Source organism: Taudactylus pleione, unplaced genomic scaffold (assembly GCF_031769625.1).
Source record: "Taudactylus pleione unplaced genomic scaffold, aTauple2 ptg000188l, whole genome shotgun sequence".
Classification (NCBI taxonomy): Eukaryota; Metazoa; Chordata; class Amphibia; order Anura; family Myobatrachidae; genus Taudactylus; species Taudactylus pleione.
Window position 1 is genome coordinate 4,420,727 of NW_028284590.1, and position 20,338 is coordinate 4,441,064.

General features: G+C 49.7%; 1 protein-coding gene across 1 annotated transcript in view; it reads left to right on the plus strand.

Moving 5' to 3' along the window:
• The window catches only part of COL18A1 (collagen type XVIII alpha 1 chain), a 142,020-nt gene that overhangs the window by 106,187 nt on the left and 15,495 nt on the right, over window positions 1-20,338 (plus strand). Inside the window, exons 31-33 of the mRNA XM_088476370.1 lie at window positions 16,370-16,414; window positions 18,360-18,402; window positions 19,681-19,752. Of these exons, the coding sequence (XP_088332496.1) occupies window positions 16,370-16,414; window positions 18,360-18,402; window positions 19,681-19,752 (160 nt within the window). The remainder of the gene's footprint in view (window positions 1-16,369; window positions 16,415-18,359; window positions 18,403-19,680; window positions 19,753-20,338) is intronic.

The following is a 20,338-nucleotide window of genomic DNA, read 5'->3' on the forward strand; positions in this document are numbered from 1 at the left end:
GAGATTTCTGATGACATTGAGCGCTATTACTGGGCTGGTGGAGATTTATGATCACATTGTGGGTGGGCTCTATTACTGGGCCGGTGGAGTTATCTGATCACATTGTGGGTGGCCGCTATTACTGGGCCGGTGGAGATATCTGATCACATTGGGGGTTGGCGCTATTACTGGGCTGGTGGAGATTTATGATCACATTATGGGTGGGCGCTATTACTGGGCCGGTGGAGATATCTGATCACATTGTGGGTGGGCGCTATTACTGGGCTGGTGGAGATTTCTGATCACATTGGGGGTTGGCGCTATTACTGGGCTGGTGGAGATTTCTGATGACATTGAGCGCTATTACTGCGCTGGTGGAGATTTATGATCACATTGTGGGTGGGCGCTATTACTGAGCCGGTGGAGATTTCTGATGACATTGTGGGTGGGCGCTATTACTGGGCTGGTGGAGATTTATGACCACATTGTGGGAGGGCGCTATTACTGGGCCGGTGGAGTTATCTGATCACATTGAGGGTGGGCGCTATTACTGGGCCGGTGGAGATATCTGATCACATTGTGGGAGGGCGCTATTACTGGGCCGGTGGAGATTTATGATCACATTGTGGGTGGGCGCTATTACTGGGCCGGTGGAGATTTATGATCACATTATGGGTGGGCGTTATTACTGGGTCGGTGGAGATTGATGATCACATTGTGGGTGGGCGCTATTACTGGACTGGTGGAGATTTATGATCACATTGGGGGTTGGCGCTATTACTGAGCCGGTGGAGATTTCTGATGACATTGTGGGTGGGCGCTATTACTGGGCTGGTGGAGATTTATGTCCACATTGTGGGAGGGCGCTATTACTGGGCCGGTGGAGTTATCTGATCACATTGTGGGTGGGCGCTATTACTGGGCCGGTGGAGATATCTGATCAAATAGTGGGTGGGAGCTATTACTGGACCGGTGGAGATATCTGATCACATTGGGGGTTGGCGCTATTACTGGACTGGTGGAGTTTTATGATCACATTATGGGTGGGCGTTATTACTGGGCCGGTGGAGATTTATGATCACATTGTGGGTGGGCGCTATTACTGGGCTGGTGGAGATTTCTGATCACATTGGGGGTTGGCGCTATTACTGTGCTGGTGGAGATTTATGATCACATTGTGGGAGGGCGCTATTACTGGGCCGGTGGAGATATCTGATCACATTGGGGGTTGGCGCTATTACTGGGCTGGTGGAGATTTATGATCACATTGTGGGTGGGAGCTATTACTGGGCTGGTGGAGATTTCTGATCACATTGGGGGTTGGCGCTATTACTGGGCTGGTGGAGATTTATGATCACATTGTGGGAGGGCGCTATTACTGGGCCGGTAGAGTTCTCTGATCACATTGGGGGTTGGCGCTATTACTGGGCTGGTGGAGATTTATGATCACATTATGGGTGGGTGCTATTACTGGGCCGGTGGAGATATCTGATCACATTGTGGGTGGGCGCTATTACTGGGCTGGTGGAGATTTCTGATCACATTGGGGGTTGGCGCTATTACTGGGCTGGTGGAGATTTCTGATGACATTGAGCGCTATTACTGGGCTGGTGGAGATTTATGATCACATTGTGGGTGGGCGCTATTACTGGGCCGGTGGAGATTTATGATCACATTATGGGTGGGCGTTATTACTGGGCCGGTGGAGATTTCTGATGACATTGTGGGTGGGCGCTATTACTGGGCTGGTGGAGATTTATGACCACATTGTGGGAGGGCGCTATTACTGGGCCGGTGGAGTTATCTGATCACATTGTGGGTGGGCGCTATTACTGGGCCGGTGGAGATATCTGATCACATTGGGGGTTGGCGCTATTACTGGGCTGGTGGAGATTTATGATCACATTATGGGTGGGCGCTATTACTGGGCCGGTGGAGATATCTGATCACATTGTGGGTGGGCGCTATTACTGGGCTGGTGGAGATTTCTGATCACATTGGGGGTTGGCGCTATTACTGGGCTGGTGGAGATTTCTGATGACATTGAGCGCTATTACTGGGCTGGTGGAGATTTATGATCACATTGTGGGTGGGCGCTATTACTGGGCTGGTGGAGATTTATGATCACATTGTGGGAGGGCGCTAATACTGGGCCGGTGGAGTTATCTGATCACATTGTGGGTGGGCGCTATTACTGGGCCGGTGGAGATATCTGATCACATTGGGGGTTGGCGCTATTACTGGGCTGGTGGAGATTTATGTTCACATTATGGGTGGGCGCTATTACTGGGCCGGTGGAGATATCTGATCACATTGTGGGTGGGCGCTATTACTGGGCTGGTGGAGATTTCAGATCACATTGGGGGTTGGCGCTATTACTGGGCTGGTGGAGATTTATGATCACATTGTGGGTGGGCGCTATTACTGGGCTGGTGGAGATTTCTGATCACATTGGGGGTTGGCGCTATTACTGTGCTGGTGGAGATTTATGATCACATTGTGGGAGGGCGCTATTACTGGGCCGGTGGAGATATCTGATCACATTGGGGGTTGGCGCTATTACTGGGCTGGTGGAGATTTATGATCACATTGTGGGTGGGAGCTATTACTGGGCTGGTGGAGATTTCTGATCACATTTGGGGTTGGCGCTATTACTGGTCTGGTGGAGATTTATGATCACATTGTGGGAGGGCGCTATTACTGGGCCGGTGGAGTTCTCTGATCACATTGGGGGTTGGCGCTATTACTGGGCTGGTGGAGATTTATGATCACATTATGGGTGGGCGCTATTACTGGGCCGGTGGAGATATCTGATCACATTGTGGGTGGGAGCTATTACTGGGCTGGTGGAGATTTCTGATCACATTGGGGGTTGGCGCTATTACTGGGCTGGTGGAGATTTATGATGACATTGAGCGCTATTACAGGGCTGGTGGAGATTTATGATCACATTGTGGGTGGGCGCTATTACTGGGCCGGTGGAGATTTATGATCACATTATGGGTGGGCGTTATTACTGGGCCGGTGGAGATTTATGATCACATTGTGGGTGGGCGCTATTACTGGGCTGGTGGAGATTTCTGATCACATTGGGGGTTGGCGCTATTACTGAGCTGGTGGAGATTTCTGATGACATTGTGGGTGGGCGCTATTACTGGGCTGGTGGAGATTTATGACCACATTGTGGGAGGGCGCTATTACTGGGCCGGTGGAGTTATCTGATCACATTGTGGGTGGGCGCTATTACTGGGCCGGTGGAGATATCTGATCACATTGGGGGTTGGCGCTATTACTGGGCTGGTGGAGATTTATGATCACATTATGGGTGGGCGCTATTACTGGGCCGGTGGAGATATCTGATCACATTGTGGGTGGGCGCTATTACTGGGCTGGTGGAGATTTCTGATCACATTGGGGGTTGGCGCTATTACTGGGCTGGTGGAGATTTCTGATGACATTGAGCGCTATTACTGGGCTGGTGGAGATTTATGATCACATTGTGGGTGGGCGCTATTACTGGGCTGGTGGAGATTTATGATCACATTGTGGGAGGGCGCTATTACTGGGCCGGTGGAGTTATCTGATCACATTGTGGGTGGGCGCTATTACTGGGACGGTGGAGATATCTGATCACATTGGGGGTTGGCGCTATTACTGGGCTGGTGGAGATTTATGTTCACATTATGGGTGGGCGCTATTACTGGGCCGGTGGAGATATCTGATCACATTGTGGGTGGGCGCTATTACTGGGCTGGTGGAGATTTCAGATCACATTGGGGGTTGGCGCTATTACTGGGCTGGTGGAGATTTATGATCACATTGTGGGTGGGCGCTATTACTGGGCTGGTGGAGATTTATGATCACATTGTGGGAGGGCGCTATTACTGGGCCGGTGGAGTTATCTGATCACATTGTGGGTGGGCGCTATTACTGGGCCGGTGGAGATATCTGATCACATTGGGGGTTGGCGCTATTACTGGGCTGGTGGAGATTTATGATCACATTATGGGTGGGCGCTATTACTGGGCCGGTGGAGATATCTGATCACATTGTGGGTGGGCGCTATTACTGGGCTGGTGGAGATTTCTGATCACATTGGGGGTTGGCGCTATTACTGGGCTGGTGGAGATTTCTGATGACATTGAGCGCTATTACTGGGCTGGTGGAGATTTATGATCACATTGTGGGTGGGCGCTATTACTGGGCTGGTGGAGATTTATGATCACATTGTGGGAGGGCGCTATTACTGGGCCGGTGGAGTTATCTGATCACATTGTGGGTGGGCGCTATTACTGGGCCGGTGGAGATATCTGATCACATTGGGGGTTGGCGCTATTACTGGGCTGGTGGAGATTTATGTTCACATTATGGGTGGGCGCTATTACTGGGCCGGTGGAGATATCTGATCACATTGTGGGTGGGCGCTATTACTGGGCTGGTGGAGATTTCAGATCACATTGGGGGTTGGCGCTATTACTGGGCTGGTGGAGATTTATGATCACATTGTGGGTGGGCGCTATTACTGGGCTGGTGGAGATTTCTGATCACATTGGGGGTTGGCGCTATTACTGTGCTGGTGGAGATTTATGATCACATTGTGGGAGGGCGCTATTACTGGGCCGGTGGAGATATCTGATCACATTGGGGGTTGGCGCTATTACTGGGCTGGTGGAGATTTATGATCACATTGTGGGTGGGAGCTATTACTGGGCTGGTGGAGATTTCTGATCACATTGGGGGTTGGCGCTATTACTGGGCTGGTGGAGATTTATGATCACATTGTGGGAGGGCGCTATTACTGGGCCGGTGGAGTTCTCTGATCACATTGGGGGTTGGCGCTATTACTGGGCTGGTGGAGATTTATGATCACATTATGGGTGGGCGCTATTACTGGGCCGGTGGAGATATCTGATCACATTGTGGGTGGGCGCTATTACTGGGCTGGTGGAGATTTCTGATCACATTGGGGGTTGGCGCTATTACTGGGCTGGTGGAGATTTCTGATGACATTGAGCGCTATTACTGAGCTGGTGGAGATTTATGATCACATTGTGGGTGGGCGCTATTACTGGGCCGGTGGAGATTTATGATCACATTATGGGTGGGCGTTATTACTGGGCCGGTGGAGATTTATGATCACATTGTGGGTGGGCGCTATTACTGGGCTGGTGGAGCTTTCTGATCACATTGGGGGTTGGCGCTATTACTGAGCCGGTGGAGATTTCTGATGACATTGTGGGTGGGCGCTATTACTGGGCTGGTGGAGATTTATAACCACATTGTGGGAGGGCGCTATTACTGGGCCGGTGGAGTTATCTGATCACATTGTAGGTGGGCGCTATTACTGGGCCGGTGGAGATATCTGATCACATTGGGGGTTGGTGCTATTACTGGGCTGGTGGAGATTTATGATCACATTATGGGTGGGCGCTATTACTGGGCCGGTGGAGATATCTGATCACATTGTGGGTGGGCGCTATTACTGGGCTGGTGGAGATTTCTGATCACATTGGGGGTTGGCGCTATTACTGGGCTGGTGGAGATTTCTGATGACATTGAGCGCTATTACTGGGCTGGTGGAGATTTATGATCACATTGTGGGTGGGCGCTATTACTGGGCTGGTGGAGATTTATGATCACATTATGGGTGGGCGTTATTACTGGGCCGGTGGAGATTTATGATCACATTGTGGATGGGCACTATTACTGGGCTGGTGGAGATTTCTGATCACATTGGGGGTTAGCGCTATTACTGAGCCGGTGGAGATTTCTGATGACATTGTGGGTGGGCGCTATTACTGGGCTGCTGGAGATTTATGATCACATTGTGGGAGGGCACTATTACTGGGCCGGTGGAGTTATCTGATCACATTGTGGGTGGGCGCTATTACTGGGCCGGTGGAGATATCTGATCACATTGGGGGTTGGTGCTATTACTGGGCTGGTGGAGATTTATGATCACATTATGGGTGGGCGCTATTACTGGGCCGGTGGAGATATCTGATCACATTGTGGGTGGGCGCTATTACTGGGCTGGTGGAGATTTCTGATCACATTGGGGGTTGGCGCTATTACTGGGCTGGTGGAGATTTCTGATGACATTGAGCGCTATTACTGGGCTGGTGGAGATTTATGATCACATTGTGGGTGGGCGCTATTACTGGGCTGGTGGAGATTTATGATCACATTATGGGTGGGCGTTATTACTGGGCCGGTGGAGATTTATGATCACATTGGGGTTGGTGCTATTACTGAGCCGGTGGAGATTTCTGATGACATTGTGGGTGGGCGCTATTACTGGGCTGGTGGAGATTTATGATCACATTGTGGGAGGGCGCTATTACTGGGCCGGTGGAGATTTATGATCACATTGTGGGTGGGCGCTATTACTGGGCTGGTGGAGATTTCTGATCACATTGGGGGTTGGCGCTATTACTGGGCTGGTGGAGATTTATGATCACATTGTGGGAGGGCGCTATTACTGGGCCGGTGGAGATATCTGATCACATTGGGGGTTGGCGCTATTACTGGGCTGGTGGAGATTTATGATCACATTGTGGGTGGGAGCTATTACTGGGATGGTGGAGATTTCTGATCACATTGGGGATTGGCGCTATTACTGGGCTGGTGGAGATTTATGATCCCATTGTGGGAGGGCGCTATTACTGGGCCGGTGGAGTTATCTGATCACATTGTGGGTGGCCGCTATTACTGGGCCGGTGGAGATATCTGATCACATTGGGGGTTGGCGCTATTACTGGGCTGGTGGAGATTTATGATCACATTATGGGTGGGCGCTATTACTGGGCCGGTGGAGATATCTGATCACATTGTGGGTGGGCGCTATTACTGGGCTGGTGGAGATTTCTGATCACATTGGGGGTTGGCGCTATTACTGGGCTGGTGGAGATTTCTGATGACATTGAGCGCTATTACTGGGCTGGTGGAGATTTATGATCACATTGTGGGTGGGCTCTATTACTGGGCCGGTGGAGTTATCTGATCACATTGTGGGTGGCCGCTATTACTGGGCCGGTGGAGATATCTGATCACATTGGGGGTTGGCGCTATTACTGGGCTGGTGGAGATTTATGATCACATTATGGGTGGGCGCTATTACTGGGCCGGTGGAGATATCTGATCACATTGTGGGTGGGCGCTATTACTGGGCTGGTGGAGATTTCTGATCACATTGGGGGTTGGCGCTATTACTGGGCTGGTGGAGATTTCTGATGACATTGAGCGCTATTACTGGGCTGGTGGAGATTTATGATCACATTGTGGGTGGGCGCTATTACTGAGCCGGTGGAGATTTCTGATGACATTGTGGGTGGGCGCTATTACTGGGCTGGTGGAGATTTATAACCACATTGTGGGAGGGCGCTATTACTGGGCCGGTGGAGTTATCTGATCACATTGAGGGTGGGCGCTATTACTGGGCCGGTGGAGATATCTGATCACATTGTGGGAGGGCGCTATTACTGGGCCGGTGGAGATTTATGATCACATTGTGGGTGGGCGCTATTACTGGGCCGGTGGAGATTTATGATCACATTATGGGTGGGCGTTATTACTGGGTCGGTGGAGATTTATGATCACATTGTGGGTGGGCGCTATTACTGGACTGGTGGAGATTTATGATCACATTGGGGGTTGGCGCTATTACTGAGCCGGTGGAGATTTCTGATGACATTGTGGGTGGGCGCTATTACTGGGCTGGTGGAGATTTATGTCCACATTGTGGGAGGGCGCTATTACTGGGCCGGTGGAGTTATCTGATCACATTGTGGGTGGGCGCTATTACTGGGCCGGTGGAGATATCTGATCAAATAGTGGGTGGGAGCTATTACTGGACCGGTGGAGATATCTGATCACATTGGGGGTTGGCGCTATTACTGGACTGGTGGAGTTTTATGATCACATTATGGGTGGGCGTTATTACTGGGCCGGTGGAGATTTATGATCACATTGTGGGTGGGCGCTATTACTGGGCTGGTGGAGATTTCTGATCACATTGGGGGTTGGCGCTATTACTGTGCTGGTGGAGATTTATGATCACATTGTGGGAGGGCGCTATTACTGGGCCGGTGGAGATATCTGATCACATTGGGGGTTGGCGCTATTACTGGGCTGGTGGAGATTTATGATCACATTGTGGGTGGGAGCTATTACTGGGCTGGTGGAGATTTCTGATCACATTGGGGGTTGGCGCTATTACTGGGCTGGTGGAGATTTATGATCACATTGTGGGAGGGCGCTATTACTGGGCCGGTGGAGTTCTCTGATCACATTGGGGGTTGGCGCTATTACTGGGCTGGTGGAGATTTATGATCACATTATGGGTGGGTGCTATTACTGGGCCGGTGGAGATATCTGATCACATTGTGGGTGGGCGCTATTACTGGGCTGGTGGAGATTTCTGATCACATTGGGGGTTGGCGCTATTACTGGGCTGGTGGAGATTTCTGATGACATTGAGCGCTATTACTGGGCTGGTGGAGATTTATGATCACATTGTGGGTGGGCGCTATTACTGGGCCGGTGGAGATTTATGATCACATTATGGGTGGGCGTTATTACTGAGCCGGTGGAGATTTATGATCACATTGTGGGTGGGCGCTATTACTGGGCTGGTGGAGATTTCTGATCACATTGGGGGTTGGCGCTATTACTGAGCCGGTGGAGATTTCTGATGACATTGTGGGTGGGCGCTATTACTGGGCTGGTGGAGATTTATGACCACATTGTGGGAGGGCGCTATTACTGGGCCGGTGGAGTTATCTGATCACATTGTGGGTGGGCGCTATTACTGGGCCGGTGGAGATATCTGATCACATTGGGGGTTGGCGCTATTACTGGGCTGGTGGAGATTTATGATCACATTATGGGTGGGCGCTATTACTGGGCCGGTGGAGATATCTGATCACATTGTGGGTGGGCGCTATTACTGGGCTGGTGGAGATTTCTGATCACATTGGGGGTTGGCGCTATTACTGGGCTGGTGGAGATTTCTGATGACATTGAGCGCTATTACTGGGCTGGTGGAGATTTATGATCACATTGTGGGTGGGCGCTATTACTGGGCTGGTGGAGATTTATGATCACATTGTGGGAGGGCGCTATTACTGGGCCGGTGGAGTTATCTGATCACATTGTGGGTGGGCGCTATTACTGGGCCGGTGGAGATATCTGATCACATTGGGGGTTGGCGCTATTACTGGGCTGGTGGAGATTTATGTTCACATTATGGGTGGGCGCTATTACTGGGCCGGTGGAGATATCTGATCACATTGTGGGTGGGCGCTATTACTGGGCTGGTGGAGATTTCAGATCACATTGGGGGTTGGCGCTATTACTGGGCTGGTGGAGATTTATGATCACATTGTGGGTGGGCGCTATTACTGGGCTGGTGGAGATTTCTGATCACATTGGGGGTTGGCGCTATTACTGTGCTGGTGGAGATTTATGATCACATTGTGGGAGGGCGCTATTACTGGGCCGGTGGAGATATCTGATAACATTGGGGGTTGGCGCTATTACTGGGCTGGTGGAGATTTATGATCACATTGTGGGTGGGAGCTATTACTGGGCTGGTGGAGATTTCTGATCACATTGGGGGTTGGCGCTATTACTGGGCTGGTGGAGATTTATGATCACATTGTGGGAGGGCGCTATTACTGGGCCGGTGGAGTTCTCTGATCACATTGGGGGTTGGCGCTATTACTGGGCTGGTGGAGATTTATGATCACATTATGGGTGGGCGCTATTACTGGGCCGGTGGAGATATCTGATCACATTGTGGGTGGGCGTTATTACTGGGCTGGTGGAGATTTCTGATCACATTGGGGGTTGGCGCTATTACTGGGCTGGTGGAGATTTCTGATGACATTGAGCGCTATTACTGAGCTGGTGGAGATTTATGATCACATTGTGGGTGGGCGCTATTACTGGGCCGGTGGAGATTTATGATCACATTATGAGTGGGCGTTATTACTGGGCCGGTGGAGATTTATGATCACATTGTGGGTGGGCGCTATTACTGGGCTGGTGGAGCTTTCTGATCACATTGGGGGTTGGCGCTATTACTGAGCCGGTGGAGATTTCTGATGACATTGTGGGTGGGCGCTATTACTGGGCTGGTGGAGATTTATAACCACATTGTGGGAGGGCGCTATTACTGGGCCGGTGGAGTTATCTGATCACATTGTAGGTGGGCGCTATTACTGGGCCGGTGGAGATATCTGATCACATTGGGGGTTGGTGCTATTACTGGGCTGGTGGAGATTTATGATCACATTATGGGTGGGCGCTATTACTGGGCCGGTGGAGATATCTGATCACATTGTGGGTGGGCGCTATTACTGGGCTGGTGGAGATTTCTGATCACATTGGGGGTTGGCGCTATTACTGGGCTGGTGGAGATTTCTGATGACATTGAGCGCTATTACTGGGCTGGTGGAGATTTATGATCACATTGTGGGTGGGCGCTATTACTGGGCTGGTGGAGATTTATGATCACATTATGGGTGGGCGTTATTACTGGGCCGGTGGAGATTTATGATCACATTGTGGATGGGCACTATTACTGGGCTGGTGGAGATTTCTGATCACATTGGGGGTTAGCGCTATTACTGAGCCGGTGGAGATTTCTGATGACATTGTGGGTGGGCGCTATTACTGGGCTGCTGGAGATTTATGATCACATTGTGGGAGGGCACTATTACTGGGCCGGTGGAGTTATCTGATCACATTGTGGGTGGGCGCTATTACTGGGCCGGTGGAGATATCTGATCACATTGGGGGTTGGTGCTATTACTGGGCTGGTGGAGATTTATGATCACATTATGGGTGGGCGCTATTACTGGGCCGGTGGAGATATCTGATCACATTGTGGGTGGGCGCTATTACTGGGCTGGTGGAGATTTCTGATCACATTGGGGGTTGGCGCTATTACTGGGCTGGTGGAGATTTCTGATGACATTGAGCGCTATTACTGGGCTGGTGGAGATTTATGATCACATTGTGGGTGGGCGCTATTACTGGGCTGGTGGAGATTTATGATCACATTATGGGTGGGCGTTATTACTGGGCCGGTGGAGATTTATGATCACATTGGGGTTGGTGCTATTACTGAGCCGGTGGAGATTTCTGATGACATTGTGGGTGGGCGCTATTACTGGGCTGGTGGAGATTTATGATCACATTGTGGGAGGGCGCTATTACTGGGCCGGTGGAGATTTATGATCACATTGTGGGTGGGCGCTATTACTGGGCTGGTGGAGATTTCTGATCACATTGGGGGTTGGCGCTATTACTGGGCTGGTGGAGATTTATGATCACATTGTGGGAGGGCGCTATTACTGGGCCGGTGGAGATATCTGATCACATTGGGGGTTGGCGCTATTACTGGGCTGGTGGAGATTTATGATCACATTGTGGGTGGGAGCTATTACTGGGATGGTGGAGATTTCTGATCACATTGGGGATTGGCGCCATTACTGGGCTGGTGGAGATTTATGATCCCATTGTGGGAGGGCGCTATTACTGGGCCGGTGGAGTTATCTGATCACATTGTGGGTGGCCGCTATTACTGGGCCGGTGGAGATATCTGATCACATTGGGGGTTGGCGCTATTACTGGGCTGGTGGAGATTTATGATCACATTATGGGTGGGCGCTATTACTGGGCCGGTGGAGATATCTGATCACATTGTGGGTGGGCGCTATTACTGGGCTGGTGGAGATTTCTGATCACATTGGGGGTTGGCGCTATTACTGGGCTGGTGGAGATTTCTGATGACATTGAGCGCTATTACTGGGCTGGTGGAGATTTATGATCACATTGTGGGTGGGCTCTATTACTGGGCCGGTGGAGTTATCTGATCACATTGTGGGTGGCCGCTATTACTGGGCCGGTGGAGATATCTGATCACATTGGGGGTTGGCGCTATTACTGGGCTGGTGGAGATTTATGATCACATTATGGGTGGGCGCTATTACTGGGCCGGTGGAGATATCTGATCACATTGTGGGTGGGCGCTATTACTGGGCTGGTGGAGATTTCTGATCACATTGGGGGTTGGCGCTATTACTGGGCTGGTGGAGATTTCTGATGACATTGAGCGCTATTACTGGGCTGGTGGAGATTTATGATCACATTGTGGGTGGGCGCTATTACTGAGCCGGTGGAGATTTCTGATGACATTGTGGGTGGGCGCTATTACTGGGCTGGTGGAGATTTATGACCACATTGTGGGAGGGCGCTATTACTGGGCCGGTGGAGTTATCTGATCACATTGAGGGTGGGCGCTATTACTGGGCCGGTGGAGATATCTGATCACATTGTGGGAGGGCGCTATTACTGGGCCGGTGGAGATTTATGATCACATTGTGGGTGGGCGCTATTACTGGGCCGGTGGAGATTTATGATCACATTATGGGTGGGCGTTATTACTGGGTCGGTGGAGATTTATGATCACATTGTGGGTGGGCGCTATTACTGGACTGGTGGAGATTTATGATCACATTGGGGGTTGGCGCTATTACTGAGCCGGTGGAGATTTCTGATGACATTGTGGGTGGGCGCTATTACTGGGCTGGTGGAGATTTATGTCCACATTGTGGGAGGGCGCTATTACTGGGCCGGTGGAGTTATCTGATCACATTGTGGGTGGGCGCTATTACTGGGCCGGTGGAGATATCTGATCAAATAGTGGGTGGGAGCTATTACTGGACCGGTGGAGATATCTGATCACATTGGGGGTTGGCGCTATTACTGGACTGGTGGAGTTTTATGATCACATTATGGGTGGGCGTTATTACTGGGCCGGTGGAGATTTATGATCACATTGTGGGTGGGCGCTATTACTGGGCTGGTGGAGATTTCTGATCACATTGGGGGTTGGCGCTATTACTGTGCTGGTGGAGATTTATGATCACATTGTGGGAGGGCGCTATTACTGGGCCGGTGGAGATATCTGATCACATTGGGGGTTGGCGCTATTACTGGGCTGGTGGAGATTTATGATCACATTGTGGGTGGGAGCTATTACTGGGCTGGTGGAGATTTCTGATCACATTGGGGGTTGGCGCTATTACTGGGCTGGTGGAGATTTATGATCACATTGTGGGAGGGCGCTATTACTGGGCCGGTGGAGTTCTCTGATCACATTGGGGGTTGGCGCTATTACTGGGCTGGTGGAGATTTATGATCACATTATGGGTGGGTGCTATTACTGGGCCGGTGGAGATATCTGATCACATTGTGGGTGGGCGCTATTACTGGGCTGGTGGAGATTTCTGATCACATTGGGGGTTGGCGCTATTACTGGGCTGGTGGAGATTTCTGATGACATTGAGCGCTATTACTGGGCTGGTGGAGATTTATGATCACATTGTGGGTGGGCGCTATTACTGGGCCGGTGGAGATTTATGATCACATTATGGGTGGGCGTTATTACTGGGCCGGTGGAGATTTATGATCACATTGTGGGTGGGCGCTATTACTGGGCTGGTGGAGATTTCTGATCACATTGGGGGTTGGCGCTATTACTGAGCCGGTGGAGATTTCTGATGACATTGTGGGTGGGCGCTATTACTGGGCTGGTGGAGATTTATGACCACATTGTGGGAGGGCGCTATTACTGGGCCGGTGGAGTTATCTGATCACATTGTGGGTGGGCGCTATTACTGGGCCGGTGGAGATATCTGATCACATTGGGGGTTGGCGCTATTACTGGGCTGGTGGAGATTTATGATCACATTATGGGTGGGCGCTATTACTGGGCCGGTGGAGATATCTGATCACATTGTGGGTGGGCGCTATTACTGGGCTGGTGGAGATTTCTGATCACATTGGGGGTTGGCGCTATTACTGGGCTGGTGGAGATTTCTGATGACATTGAGCGCTATTACTGGGCTGGTGGAGATTTATGATCACATTGTGGGTGGGCGCTATTACTGGGCTGGTGGAGATTTATGATCACATTGTGGGAGGGCGCTATTACTGGGCCGGTGGAGTTATCTGATCACATTGTGGGTGGGCGCTATTACTGGGCCGGTGGAGATATCTGATCACATTGGGGGTTGGCGCTATTACTGGGCTGGTGGAGATTTATGTTCACATTATGGGTGGGCGCTATTACTGGGCCGGTGGAGATATCTGATCACATTGTGGGTGGGCGCTATTACTGGGCTGGTGGAGATTTCAGATCACATTGGGGGTTGGCGCTATTACTGGGCTGGTGGAGATTTATGATCACATTGTGGGTGGGCGCTATTACTGGGCTGGTGGAGATTTCTGATCACATTGGGGGTTGGCGCTATTACTGTGCTGGTGGAGATTTATGATCACATTGTGGGAGGGCGCTATTACTGGGCCGGTGGAGATATCTGATCACATTGGGGGTTGGCGCTATTACTGGGCTGGTGGAGATTTATGATCACATTGTGGGTGGGAGCTATTACTGGGCTGGTGGAGATTTCTGATCACATTTGGGGTTGGCGCTATTACTGGGCTGGTGGAGATTTATGATCACATTGTGGGAGGGCGCTATTACTGGGCCGGTGGAGTTCTCTGATCACATTGGGGGTTGGCGCTATTACTGGGCTGGTGGAGATTTATGATCACATTATGGGTGGGCGCTATTACTGGGCCGGTGGAGATATCTGATCACATTGTGGGTGGGAGCTATTACTGGGCTGGTGGAGATTTCTGATCACATTGGGGGTTGGCGCTATTACTGGGCTGGTGGAGATTTATGATGACATTGAGCGCTATTACTGGGCTGGTGGAGATTTATGATCACATTGTGGGTGGGCGCTATTACTGGGCCGGTGGAGATTTATGATCACATTATGGGTGGGCGTTATTACTGGGCCGGTGGAGATTTATGATCACATTGTGGGTGGGCGCTATTACTGGGCTGGTGGAGATTTCTGATCACATTGGGGGTTGGCGCTATTACTGAGCCGGTGGAGATTTCTGATGACATTGTGGGTGGGCGCTATTACTGGGCTGGTGGAGATTTATGACCACATTGTGGGAGGGCGCTATTACTGGGCCGGTGGAGTTATCTGATCACATTGTGGGTGGGCGCTATTACTGGGCCGGTGGAGATATCTGATCACATTGGGGGTTAGCGCTATTACTGGGCTGGTGGAGATTTATGATCACATTATGGGTGGGCGCTATTACTGGGCCGGTGGAGATATCTGATCACATTGTGGGTGGGCGCTATTACTGGGCTGGTGGAGATTTCTGATCACATTGGGGGTTGGCGCTATTACTGGGCTGGTGGAGATTTCTGATGACATTGAGCGCTATTACTGGGCTGGTGGAGATTTATGATCACATTGTGGGTGGGCGCTATTACTGGGCTGGTGGAGATTTATGATCACATTGTGGGAGGGCGCTATTACTGGGCCGGTGGAGTTATCTGATCACATTGTGGGTGGGCGCTATTACTGGGCCGGTGGAGATATCTGATCACATTGGGGGTTGGCGCTATTACTGGGCTGGTGGAGATTTATGTTCACATTATGGGTGGGCGCTATTACTGGGCCGGTGGAGATATCTGATCACATTGTGGGTGGGCGCTATTACTGGGCTGGTGGAGATTTCAGATCACATTGGGGGTTGGCGCTATTACTGGGCTGGTGGAGATTTATGATCACATTGTGGGTGGGCGCTATTACTGGGCTGGTGGAGATTTATGATCACATTGTGGGAGGGCGCTATTACTGGACCGGTGGAGTTATCTGATCACATTGTGGGTGGGCGCTATTACTGGGCCGGTGGAGATATCTGATCACATTGGGGGTTGGCGCTATTACTGGGCTGGTGGAGATTTATGATCACATTATGGGTGGGCGCTATTACTGGGCCGGTGGAGATATCTGATCACATTGTGGGTGGGCGCTATTACTGGGCTGGTGGAGATTTGTGATCACATTGGGGGTTGGCGCTATTACTGGGCCGGTGGAGATATCTGATCACATTGTGGGTGGGCACTATTACTGGGCCGGTGGAGATTTTGGACCATATTGTGGGTGGGCGCTATTACTGGGCCGGAAGAGATATCTGATCACATTGTAGGTGGACGCTATTACTGGGCTGATAGAGATATCTGATCATATTGGGGGTGGGCACTATTACTGGGCCGGTGGTGATTTCTGGTCACATTGTGGGTGGGCGCTATTAATGGGCCGGTATAGATTTCTGATCACATTGTGGGTGGGCGCTATTACTGGGCCGGTGGAGATATCTGATCACATTGTGGGTGGGCGCTATTACTGGGCCGGTGGAGATATCTGATCACATTATGGGTGGGCGCTATTACTGGGCCGGTGGAGATTTCTGACAACTGTGTTTCCAACTTATCTTTGTTTAGGGACCACCAGGACCTCCAGGCCCACCTGGACCACCAGGAAGCCCGGTAAGTATCCTTAAAGAATATGTGCATAATTTGGTTCCTAGGGCTGATCTTGACCCTGCATGATAATTATACCGTGATGAACACGCCATACATCTTACATCAGATACATGGAAAACGTAAAAATAATCATTCATCTCCTTCCTGTGTGATAGACTGCCCCTTCTCTAAGAGGGATGACTCGGGCTGATGCAAAGTTGTACGCCTCTGTACGACCACACTGCTCACATCCGCTTGATTTCATGGTCAGCGCACACTTGAGCCAGCTTTATCCTTCGTGTAAGAAATCCATCCAAAAACAGGCGCATCGTTGCTGGCCCGTAATTCCATTGACACGCTGTCACTAAACGTTGTCTTCATGTGAACTCCCCATTACCACCTATTTATGTCCCTTCTGCTGCAAGGGATGTGACTGAGTTGCATGCGTTTATGAATTACCCATAGTAGTGTACGCCCGGCTCCGGAGCATGCACAGTGCGAAAACACTATGTCAGCCTCAATATGTTCATTAACTGACAACTGTATTTATCTATATAATAATCTTTAAAGTACTGTCCCGACTCATGTCCCGTCGTCATGCATGCGCAGTGGGAGCCATGGAGAGCGCCGCCTCTCCAACAGCTCCCACTGCTAGAGTAACCGGACCGACTCTAACTTTGTTAGAGTGGAGGAGAATCCGATGGTAGCCGCGGGAGGGAGGGGACAGGATGGAGCAGGGCAGAGCGAGACATTGGAGCTATTGAGCAGGACAGACCGTAGCCAGAGAGGGGAGCGGGGGGTGGAGCAGAGGACAGAGAGATTACAGTGCAAAGCAGGGGCGGGACAGGACAGAGCGGGGGCGGGGCAGGACAGAGCAGCGGACAGAGAGAGACCAGGCTGGGACGGAGCGGCAGGCATTCTGAGGTGACCAGGGATATGCCAGGTCCCTTTAAGTAGAAAATAAAACGACAAGCTGCTACTGGGAATACGGAATCAGTAACTTAAGTACTGTGCGGAAACAGGTCTGCTTTCAAAATACAAGGGTAAGCGTTTTGCTTACATTTGTACCCGACAGTATGTTCAATAATATGGCGTAATACAATGGTGAGATGTGCACAGATATACTGTGATGCCCATAGGCAAACGCAGGGGGGGTTTCAGTCTGCCTGGAAACCCCCCTCCCCAGTACACACATGACCACTGTAGAAATAGTATTATAATAGAATTTTGCTAGTGTTCTTCTCAGTATCAAAAATAAAAGAATTAGCACCACCTGTGGATCTTTTACAGGTATCAGACAGTAATAAATAACCTGTGCACCAACTAGGAGATCTGGAAAACATGCACTATTAGGGATGCACTGCTATAGAGCCCAATATGTACATATATGTCCAGGGCAGTGTTAGGTTCTTCTACTGCTCCTCCAGGCTCCCGGACTTGCTCCAATAGTCTGGAATGGTGCCCACATCTAAAATAAAAACATCCAGCTCAGGAAGGATGGCCCTACTGTCACATCTAATGGCTTACTGTGATCACTGGTCCTGTATATGTTGGGATTATGACACGCAATACACTATGTATGACACATATAATGGGTTACTGTGATCGCTGGTCCTGTATATGCTGGAATTATGATACACAATACACTTTGTATGACGATTATTAAAACTGGTTGAGTACTAATTCTGCCCTCTTCATGGACTGGCCACATTCGCTCTAAAATCAAGCATTTGGAAATCCCCCTCTAGAAATCCTGCGTTTGCAACTGATGCCAAGCAACTAATCAGATTCTAGCTCAGTTTCTAGGGCAATGAAATCAAACATCTAATTGATTTGCTGCGGGCACGTTGTGCTGTTTTGCTAATTTAACCCATTAGGTATAAAATTATGCACAACATAGAACATTTTCTTTGGAAACCTATAAATCCATTCACATGGGATGTAATACAATTGCTTAAATCTTTTCCAGCAATACCGTGAACAAAGTGCTATTGGGCCACCAGGATATCCAGGTAATGTTTTGTGTAGATAATAAAGGAGAGATTTCCATTGATCACTGTTTTGCTTTCACTTTTTTAGTGTGTGTGTATGTGATTTTATATCTTTCTGATTACATCGCTGTGGTTGTTTTCTTGTGTGTGCCACTTTTACACTGTCTGTGTTCTAGGTGTACTTTTCCTGTCTGGTCAACAATTGTTCCTTAACTTGTCTTTCAACTTGCAGTACATGTACCCTCAGGGGAAGCGCAGATATTTTTAAGGACTTAGGGCCATACTCAATTAGTTTCGCACCCGCGATACTTTTTTGTCTGGCGTGGTTTTTGCCTACATCGCTGGTTTTGTATGCGGAAAAGTAACGGGCGCGCTCCCGCTATTCCCCGTATTCAATTAGAAAGGACGCAAAAACGGCACCCGGCGAAACTGAAACAGGCGAAAAGTCCCGTCAAAAATGGGGAACTCAACCTGACACCCCCAAAATATGCACTAACATTGGGGATCACTATAGATGCCCCCGAAAAGCCCTAATGAAGGTATTTGGGGCATTTAATTTGTGACAATTGTTGCCAGTTAGCGCATTTACACAACTGGTGAAGAATAGCATTAAGCAGTATTTTTTTGTTGAAAATAACTACTTCCAGCAAATTTGGGGTACTTGAAAATGGGTGCTAGCATATTTTACGTTGCTAAAGTGAAGTTTTAAATCACGTAAAAAATCCACCTTCCGAAAGCACCTGCAAACAAATAACACATGGGGCATACTTGGGGACCCCCCAGAACTCTTTCGCTAGTTTTTAAGTCTGTCCCCCAACTTTTCACTTTTTCACCCCCAAAATGAAAGTACTTTTTTGGAGTGTTCTAAAGTCTTTTTAAACATTTTATTGACACAGTTTATCTTTGGGTGACTGTCCCCAAAACCGCAATTCTGCACTTTTTTCCGCCTACTATTCATAGGCAAAATCTTTCTGCCGATTACGGGGATAAGTTTTCGCCTGCCGAAATGACGTCATCCACGATACTGTTCTGCGGATTCGAACTTTTCGCCTCTAATTGAATACGGCCCTTAAAGTGTAAAGTGATTTCATATCTTCCTCTCTGGGGACTTTGGAGTAGATTTACTAAAGCCTCTAAAACAGATTAGTGGTGGTGGTGGTATTGCCTAGAAACCAATCAGACTGTATCTATCATTTTCTAGAATGCATCAGTGAAATAATAGCTAGAATCTGATTGGTTGCTAGAAAATCTACCCCTTTGACCCCTATTTTACTCCAGTTTACCACTTTACTATTATAGGTGCGAAAGGTGAGAGAGGATTTCCAGGAATACAAGGTGATCGTGGAGACGTCGGCCCTGCTGGTCCGCCAGGTAAAATAACAAACAAAAAACAAAAAAACTAGTAACAAAGCTAAGAAAATGTATAAAGGGATTATTTCTAACTATGAAAATAAGTAATACAGGAACAGTAGCAGTATGTTATAGTCAGCGCTGAGACATGAAAAACCTTCAATAGCCTGCCGCATTGGAACAAATCTGCAGAGACAAGGGAAAGACTTGAACAGTAGGACTGCTATACATTATGTGATAACCAGCCACCTTTACAGCCGGCCTGTCATCCAAACACAACTACACATACACCCCAACCATTGGCAGCTACAGAGGCGGGGCTGCAGCGCAGTCCAAAATTCAAATAGGGGAGCTACACCAACTGCCACCCCAAGCGCTGCCAAACTTTGCCGGCCGGGGCTCACTGGCAGTTGGTGTGACTCCCCTATTTGAATCGTGAACTACGCTGCATCAACACCTCTATAGTCGCCACTGACCCCGAAATTTCAAAAACCAACAGAAGGAAATAATTGAGCCAAGATCAGCCTACACCGTGTCCTATTTATAGTAAGGTCACACCCCTTTTGGGGTCAACGAATCAATACAATCTTTCCGAATAGGGAGTGTT